Source organism: Lycorma delicatula, chromosome 5 (assembly GCF_047948215.1).
Source record: "Lycorma delicatula isolate Av1 chromosome 5, ASM4794821v1, whole genome shotgun sequence".
Classification (NCBI taxonomy): domain Eukaryota; kingdom Metazoa; phylum Arthropoda; class Insecta; order Hemiptera; family Fulgoridae; genus Lycorma; species Lycorma delicatula.
Window position 1 is genome coordinate 118,907,153 of NC_134459.1, and position 10,140 is coordinate 118,917,292.

General features: G+C 27.2%; 1 protein-coding gene across 1 annotated transcript in view; it reads left to right on the top strand.

The window, feature by feature from the left end:
- The window catches only part of LOC142325334 (uncharacterized), a 34,235-nt gene extending 27,859 nt beyond the window's left edge, over positions 1–6,376 (top strand). The window contains exons 2-4 of the mRNA XM_075366954.1: positions 465–532; positions 2,866–2,977; positions 5,439–6,376. Of these exons, the coding sequence (XP_075223069.1) occupies positions 465–532; positions 2,866–2,977; positions 5,439–5,588 (330 nt within the window). The 3' untranslated portion in view covers positions 5,589–6,376. The remainder of the gene's footprint in view (positions 1–464; positions 533–2,865; positions 2,978–5,438) is intronic.
- The last annotated feature ends 3,764 nt before the right edge of the window (positions 6,377–10,140 follow it).

The window sequence follows — 10,140 nt, forward strand, 5'->3', positions numbered from 1 at the left end:
TTTAGCCTCACATGCGATATCTACACTAAGTTCTTCTCAGGGATCTTTCTTGAAAAGGCATTTAAATAAAACCATATTGAATAATAGCTTTACAAATAGTTCTAACACCAATCACATTAATGTTGCAATTAAAATGACATTTTTTAAATTTTCTCACATTTTAACAAACAAATTAAAGAATTTTTATTAATCATACTACTCATCATCTTAAAAAATGAATGAACTTGGATTTAATATTCCTTGTAGAATTCTAATGACTTGAGAAAACTTCAAAATAAATTCATTCTTATACAGTTATGAAATAAACAAACTTATTTGTCAATTAAATATCATTTTATTTTCATGAGGTGAATACACTACATCTACAGCTGTTCAAAAAATTCTGACAGTAAGAAAATAAACGATAAACTCTTTTTTATACATTAAAAATTAACAGATTTTTTTTTTTTTTTAATTTGTTTCAGATGCAGTTATCAATTTTTATATTTACACTTGCTACAACTATTCTCCTGATTGCTGCATATCCCAGTTCGTAAGTATCATTAAAAATACTAATATTTAATTAAATTTATGAATAAAATGTTTCTATCGATTAGTTTGGCTTAGGAAAAAAATTAATTAAGAATATCATTAATGTGAAACTACATTTCTTACAACCTGATAATTAAAAATTACCTGAAATATTTTAAAGTTTAGCATTCAAAGAAATTGAAGATGAAATGTAAGAACAAAATGTGAATGGCAAAAGTCATTCTTAATAAACTTCTTCCTTACTATAAATTAATAAAATTAAATAATACTGTCTGCATTTGTCCTGAATGTTGTTTCAATTTATTGCTATTTATGATCACAGGAGTTGATGCTAGTAAAAAATAAATAAAACCATACTTCTTAACTGATATTAAATGTAGTAATTTTCAATAAATACTTAAGAGTTTTTATAAATTAATCTCATAATCTGATACAAATAAATTTTTTATTGCTCTTCAATGTTTAGAAAATTCAGTTGATGTACAGGGTGGGTTTAAATTGCTGGAGCAGACACTGGCTTCTTGCTACTTGTGAAATCCTCTAGCAGTACACTGTTCTCTCCACTGTATTATTAGCAATGCCAATACTTCTTCAAACATCCCAGGTGTCTACTGCGTTTATACTATCTAATCTTTAGGAGCAATATTCTCAGTTCAATACAATATAAATTGCTCATAACAACTTTATACTTGATCTTAAAATTTATTTTTCTTCTCTTTATCCAGCATATTGAGTAAGGAAATGCATCACTGACTGGCCCTTCATTTTATCCCTTGACCCTTTTACATCATATCCCCTGTCTAAAATTCTTTAAAAAGCCGCCTTTTCCTTAGCCTTTTATGTTTTTTCCCCATTTATACACTACAATTTTATGAAACTAGATTATTTTTATACTTATTTTATTTCAATACTAGTGATTTTTTTATACTAAAAATAAATCATTTTTTTGATTTTAAAATCTTATCATGTCTACAATTATCTCAAAAATTTTTTTGATAGTAGGTAATTTTATTTAATACTAGCAGACCCAATGCTTCACTATTGCTAGATTTAAGTATATAAATATTAAATGAACACAATTGAAAGTTGATAAAACATTAACAAAATGAACATTGTAGAACTTCACAAAATTTAACCTTTTTCTTTTCCCCATTTTCATTTTTACCATATTTCCCATTTCCCCCTTTTCTTTTTTCTCCTTTTCCCTTTCCATTTCCCCTTCTATCTTTTTCAATTTTCCCTTTTCCGATTTTTCCCCATGCATTTTTCCCTTTTTACCCCACGTATAAATTGGTCCAATAGTTTTTTAGTCTCTAGTGGGCACACATATCAGAAACATTGAAATGGAATCGTAAAATATGTAGTATAGCGCGTGTTGCTTTTATGTCCAACAGAGTGCTGTTTTTCAAGAAAAGCATGTTTTCACCTGTCACAGATGTGACATCTATATAATAGTAGGTATATAAAAACACGTGCAAATTCGAGTGCAATGTTGTGTCAAAATTTCAAAGCAATCTGTGAAGAACTTACGGAGATTTAAGATTTTGAACAATGAACATTTACATTTTTATTTATATAAATATATAATATGATTGAATTGAAAAAACTGTGTGCTTTTTGTTTTTATTAGAATCTATACTATTGAAAATTTTTGTCAGATTTGAACTATAATATAAAAACCCATGCTTCATACTATACGTGTTAAAGTAGGATATGCCTTGACAATTAACATGCAAATTATAGATTAATGTACTGATGGGTCAGCTAAATGTATTAATTTACCTCATTTGAACAGAAAAAATTAATTGGCATCAATTAATATTTATAAAAAATTTTAAATTATATTCATGTGTGAATAATACACTAATTACTTATGGCAAAATAAAATTATAATTATAGAACATTAAATATAACTTTGTATAGAATTAAGGTAATAGCTGATATCCATCACAAAGTGGTGGCTCTTAACCTTTCAACCAGAGGTCCCAGGTTTGAATCTCAATTGGGCATGGTATTTTTTATGTTACAAAACGTTCATTTCATACTTCCACAGGACAAGCTTTGTGCTCATGTAGCGAATTAATCATTAAAAAAAAATCAGTAAAAGAAACAATTATAAGATATAATTTAGTGTATTATAAGTGAAAGTAGGTTTTAAAATAAAAATGGCTCATGTATGTAAAAAAATTCAAATTCCATTATTTTATGATGAACAATAGCTTATCCATAAATAAATATGGTATTTTTAATAAAGCCAATAATTAATTCTTACATTAGCATTTCAAAAATGTCTAAATTATAATATCATTGGTTAATAGTATCTTGTGATTTTAGGAATGAAGTAGGGACACGTTGTCCCTGTCAAGGCTCAGAAGACTGCAATGAAAATCTTGTATGTGCATATGAAGAAGATCGTGATGAATGTGGAAGGAAGATATGCTTGATGGTAAATTATCAATTTGAAATATTCTCTTCTAAGCTATTCTATTTTTCTGACATGCAATTGAGATTTAATGTTAGCTAATACAATTTTTTTATTTTTAAGAGTACAATATTTTTTATTGTGTAGACTCTATTGCTTATACCAAGTATGAAGGGTGTTATCTGTGAAAATTTCTATACAAACTGGGAATAAAAACCATGTAACCTTATACAACCTACTATGACAATTACTATAACAGTGATCAGTAATTTTTCAGAAAATAATTTTTACTTATTAAAAAAACATTACAATTTACATACAATAACAGTAGACTTATTAACTTCCAGAAGACTAATTGACTAAATGGTTATCTCTATCAATTTTATTAATCCCTAAAAAAAGTCAACATTCACTGTTTTTTAAACATTATTTTAGCAGAGAGAAAACAAGTTTGTTTCAATAACATCTAAACATGCTTGATTGTGAATAGATATCTACAAATTTTATGTATGTTGCACAGACACTCTTCTATTCAGATTTCATTCCTAAATGACTAATTTATCTTAAATGAAAATTTTTGGTTACTTTGTTTTAATTCACATCCATCAAAATACCACACTGTAAATAAACTATTTACAAAATTTACATAATTTTTTTAGAAAAGCAATAAACAAAGTGAATATTAAGGGAAAAAGGAATATGAATTATTAAGGGACCCCTTGAACAGCAGAAAATAAAATAAACAGAAATCAATCATTGAGTTATAACTCATTAAAAAAAAACAGTAATAAACAAATATAAAAACAATTACAACTGAATAAAATTATACTTGTTTAATTAAAATATTATTAATTCTATGGGCTAGTTTATATCTCCAACTAAATCAAGGAGTTTGGGATATATCATTACTCGGCATTTATCCAACAAACATCACTACCTGAGATTAGGGTCTATGCATTAACCTGGCATGTGCCATATGTAAATGACAATTACTTCAAAATTAATATATCTTGCACAATTTGCAAGTTGATTTGGTCTTGGTGATAATTCAAACTTATGCTTATAAGTTTTCTAAGAATTTGTGTTTACCTACTGTCATTCAAAGAAGTGAAAAGATTTTTATACCTAATTTACAAAATTTTTTTTAATTTTGCAAAATCAATAATCATTTAAACCATAATTTATAACAAAAACTGTTTTACTTTTTTCCTTAATAATTTTGATTTTTTCACAAGTCTTTAATACTTAAACTTTGAAAAAATGGAATCTTGGCTTATCTAATTTGCTATATACTTAATGGTATTCATTTAAATGAGATGGATCATCAAAAGTTTGAAAAAATATGGGCAACCAATCTACAGCAGTGCTACTAGTGGGCTATATATTATTAGATTATTAAAATTTTTGTGTTTTTCTGCAGACAGATAAAATAATTTTTGCTAACATGTTCAGTCTATCTGTTTAATAATATTTCAATCAGGTTGTTTCTATTGTCTTGCCAGAAACTATTATTCTTTGTTTATAAGCTATATTGTAAAATCAACTGGAGTGATATTAATGCATAATCATCTTCATTTCAATTGAAGAAAAAACAATGTTCATATTTTATCAAAATATTTGAAAATTTTTGTTAAAAAATGTTTTACTTAATAATTAAGTCATTATTGATGAAATATATATTATTTTATTTATAGAAACTTTAATTCAACATCAGTGTAATTAAATTCTTATTCTGCTTGGAAATTAAAATAATTCCTCATATTTAGAAATGATGTAAATATTCTATTGTAATTGGTTGGCTGTGTCTTTTAGTTTATTTGAAGTAATTAGCAATCATAATCCAATATGATTTCCTACTGCTTTTTCCAAACATACTGTACCACATCAACATACCAATTCCACTGAACAGATGTTTAAGCTTATAAATTAATTATATATATATATATATATATATATATATATATAAAACATTGTTTATGATACTCCTATAATATTTAATGTGGTTTTCTTTATATTTATTGTTGCTACTGATGCTAATGTAGTATTGTATAGATTAGTGTAACATTAAAATCATTTCTACTGTGTTCAGTAAAAATGGTTTTATAAAACAACCTGGCACTTGGACAATTTCCTTATTTTAAAGATAACTAAAAAGAATAATAGGAATAAGAAAATGTTAAGACTATAAAAACTATGCAATGTATTATTTGACTCATACAATGATATTCTTCATACCTTTCTGTTTTGTGTTAATCTTTTAACTGCAACATAATTATAAAATTTAATGTCTGATGTACTCTGTTTGATATATCCCAATCTATCTTTGCTTACAATTTTTACCTTGTGTACATTCCTCTGTTACCAGATTAACTTAATCTACATGTCTAATATATGACCTAACAAACTAGTTTGCCATTTTATTATTAGCACTACACTGTTTAAATATTACATGTTGAAGTTGATGTAATTAATTTTGTTTATACAGGGACCAGATCAACAATGTGGAAGAAAGAAGGGAAAATGCAGCAAAGGACTCTTTTGCTCCAACTGTGGTTTCTGCAGCGGGTGTTCCTTTATTACACGGAAATGTGCTACTCTTCAATGCATTTATAAAGATGACTTGCCAGTTTATTAAATTTCCAGAATAAAAAAGATTCATAAAAAATAACAGTATTATTAACTTTAATGTTTTATTTATTTTAGTTTTAATTTTTTTAATGTTTTATAAAAATGAACAAGACTGTTATAAATTCAAACTGAAGGTTCTGTGATATAGATGTAATGTTTTTTTTTTTAAATTTGTGATCAATACCAAAGGATAATATTTTAATTACAAATGGAATATTTAGAAGCAGAAAGTATCTGAATAAGATTCTATTTTCTAGTCCATAAAAAAATAAATTATTTTTCTGTAATTTAATTACATTAATTAAATATTAGTAGTGTGTTGTAGTTTTTAAATTATTTTAAATGGTTTTTTCATTATTAATGTTTTAATTTGTGGAAAGGTCTTTCCATTATTTAGAATACACATATTTAATTTCATGTAATCATTCCATTTTTTCTTTATATTAAGTACTTTATTTTATATATTTTATTTTTTTACAATACACTACAGATATGTAAATAAATACCCTTTCTCCATATTTAAATTGAATATATTTTTTATTTTACTATTCTCAGCAAAATAAAAAATTTATTTTATGAAAAACTTGAATTTTTATATACATGTTTAACTATTTTCAGAAATGTATTCAATACTCCTGTAAATAAATATAGCAAAATTATATCAGAATGAGTTAAAATTAAACACTAATCATAATATAAATGTTTTCTTTTATACTCTATTATATTATTTTAATTTTTTTACAATTTTATTTAATTAAAAATATTGTTTCTGTTGTAAAAGGGCTGTGTCTGTAAGTCTGTGATTTGACGAACATTAAAAATAATTCAAAATAAAAACTTGTTTATTGTCTTTTCTACCTACCTCAGATACTACATTTAAAGTTAAAATAGAAAATGATATTACTATCAGGCACTGATATACACAAACATTTAAAAAATGTAACCCAGTGGCTACAGCTTACCTTTCTGCTTAATTATTAACTTCTTTAAGCTAAGAAACTATAAACATTTTATACAGGTTGAACAATAATCATTTTCTAAGAGTCTAAAACTTTGATCTTGTGTTATATTCTATGAATAGAGATTTATCTGTAAGTTTCAGTGAATGATGACTAAATTAATGAATAACAACAAAGAACAGGTGTGCACACCCGATATGTACCAATACATTAAAATGGCAATGCAAACAGTTGCAAGTTTCCAGTTGAAAAATAATATCCAAAAGTTACACCAGATCACAAGGCAGTGTTCATTATGATAGTGAACGATAATAAATATGTTACAATGATTAAGGCTAAAACAGTGCATCGTAATTCAATGCATCTTCGCCAACCGGACATGTAATGTAGTTATCATTTATTTGATACCTATAAACCACCATTATTACAAGATACATTTGATTACTAGACAATTATTTCAAAATACAAAAATTACTTAGATGATATTTTTTTATTAACGACAGAAATACAATAAATTATTTGAAAGATTATGATTTCAAAGTTGGCAATAAAATAACACAAGCTGATCAACAATGCGCAATACTGTATTAATGTTTAAATCATTCTATAAGGTACATTATGTATATCAGGTACTGTGAATTACACTGTTGTCAGCGAAGGTTTTTTATGAATTTTAGTTTGAACGTGATCGATTTGACATTGAAGTAATGTCATCCTTACTTACTGAACAGGAATACAGTGATACGGTATTCATTTTGGGTGTCTAATGGTAATGCTACAGCTGCTGTAATAGAATATGAAATGCATCTTCTGAATTGCAGGATTCCAGATCCCAAAACAATTAGCATAACTTTTTGTGATCTTTGAGAAACAGGTTCACTACCTTGTATTCGTACCAGCTATGAACAATTTGTCCCACACCACGCTGTAATTGATGAGATTATTATCAATGCAGTCCAGGTGTCAGTACATGACATCTTTCTATGCAGATAGAATTTTCACATTTGATGGTTTGGAAGACACAAACAAAACAAATTTTATCCTATCATAAACAACCAGTTCAACATTTACACCCAGGAGATGGTCTGCTTTGCTTGGAGTTCTGCAACTGGTGGCACAAATCGACAACTCTACAAATATGTTTTGTTTACTGACAGGCAAATTTCACTTGAGATGGCATCAACAACTTATGCAATGAGCAAATATGAGGATTTACACAATGAAGTAAATCCTCATGAAACAGTGGAAAGAAAATTTCAACACCGATTTGGTGTCAATGTATGGTGCAGCCTTCTTCACAATCAGCTGTTTGGACCCTTCATGTTATCTGGCTGCTTAAATGCTGAGTTCTACTTGCACTTTCTTCAAGAATTGTTGCAGTTGCTTGAAGATGTTCTTCTAGTGCTGAAACACAAAGTATACTTCCACACGATGGGGCACCTCTCCACCTCTCTTGTGTCATTTCCAGTCGCTTAAATCATCATTTCCCTGAGAAATGGATTGGTCATGGAGGTTCACATTCCTGGGCAATTTTTCTAGCCTTATTTTGTTTTATTCAACTTATCTTATATCATACTACTCAGAATTAAATTCTATACAAGTTTTATTAAAAGGTTTTATGCTTTTATTAACTATTTAACAATGTTATTGTACATCAAACATAAAAAAACAGGGTCTTTTATCCCAATTTATTGGTTTTCACGCCAGATTTCTAAAAATTACTGTAGATACAGTTCTGGGACCTATTTTATTCAATTTTTCAGGTCGAAATCCATTTGAAATCAAGTTAATTTAATTTCCCCCCTTAATTAATGTCTTAAAAATTTCAGTATGACCTCATTTCACCAGGGTAGCTGAAATCCAAGCAAAATCTTTCACTTGCCATAATTTACAAAGTATTTTAGGAAATATGTTTATGTGAACCTTTTCCATTATTTTCACGAGTAGAATAGGTTATGAAAATCTTGGGAGAACAACGTGATGCTCCCTGACTATATATGCAGGTGTTTCAAAATTATGTTACCACACAATTGCGATGAATTATCTATCTGTCTATTAACCATGCACCAAAGATGTAAGATATTAGCCTTCAATTAGGAGTAGTGTTACGTGTGTGTATGTTTATTATATGTTAGCTGTGATTGCTTACTTCTTCAAGAATAAAAATGAGATCAAAATGTAAATGATATATATAAGGGAACTTTCATTTAAATGCACATGACCAGGTTTCATGACCAGGACATATCTGCCATTTGAGTGGTAACATAACTTTTGAAATACTCAGATATATACCTCAAATAACAGTATGTTGATGAATTAATTGAATTTTCACAAAGTTATACATGTATAAATGCATATTTCTTTAAAGACTATCAGATTCTTAATCCAGAACAAAATTAACATTGACTGTAGCTCTAATGTGATATATTTTTGTGGGCTACATCAACCTCATTAAATAAAATGACCATGTCTTTCACATATATCAAATCAAATGGTTTTTATTAATCAATTGTTGAGAATAACATTAAGTTGATCTCCTTCAAGGGTGAAAGTCAAGCATTTTTCATTTTCAATAAAGAATAAAGTTGGTAAAACTTACCTAACACATTAAGATAAAAATTATGTACAAGATTTCTTCCAGAATCATAATTCTTTCATATTTAAACAAAGGAGCATGCACATGCTTTTGCCTAATAACTCACACATTAGGCAAATCTCCTACGCAGCAAGATAATTAATTCAGAGATGAAATAAAATCATAATTATAATAACATAATGGGGAAAGGCAAAGCAGAAAACAAAACACAGACATCCATCATTAGTATTTACATTACATCAATAGATGTTATGGATGAGGTAATGAAAATTTAATTAACATCTAATGACTTTCCTATACTCTTAATTTTTCTGTTTTACCTTTTCTATGCAAGAATTTCCCCATGATGTATGCTATAAAGCTTTAAACATTATAGAAAATTAGTTTTAATGAACTTTTTCTATATTAATGTTAATTAAAAAAATATTTTCAAAGTACAGAAAATTAATAAAGGTCTAACAAAATTATTGTTTCAATTAATCAATGCAAACAATACTGCAGTTCAATGTAACAGAAAAAATTCAGTATTTTTTAATTGAAGCATTTATTAAAACTGAATATCAAAACTAATAAAATAAGACACTGAATTAGTGAGCATATTTTTCTTCTTTTTGTTTTGTTTATCTCTGTAATGTTTAATGCATATTTCAAAAGTCACTAAGAAATACTTGAGTTCTGCACATGTCATGCCTCATACCAAAAATAGGTGATGTCTTAGATACTTCTGATGAAACTTAATAGAAGTTAATAATAAGCTAATTAAAAAAATGTAATTACTGATCAGAACCAAATGATAAATAAATTAACACAATGTTAATAGTAATGGTGTGCAAACATCCTAACAAAGCAACCCACCAAAGGGAGATCACCAATTTTTTCCATGAAATTTCTGTTGTTAGTTCTGGTTGATAATACCATCATCAAGTGGTTCAGAAGACCAGTTAACAATGTACTAAATAAAAAAAAATTATATTTATTTCAGCAGTTTTTAGTAAAAGAACAGC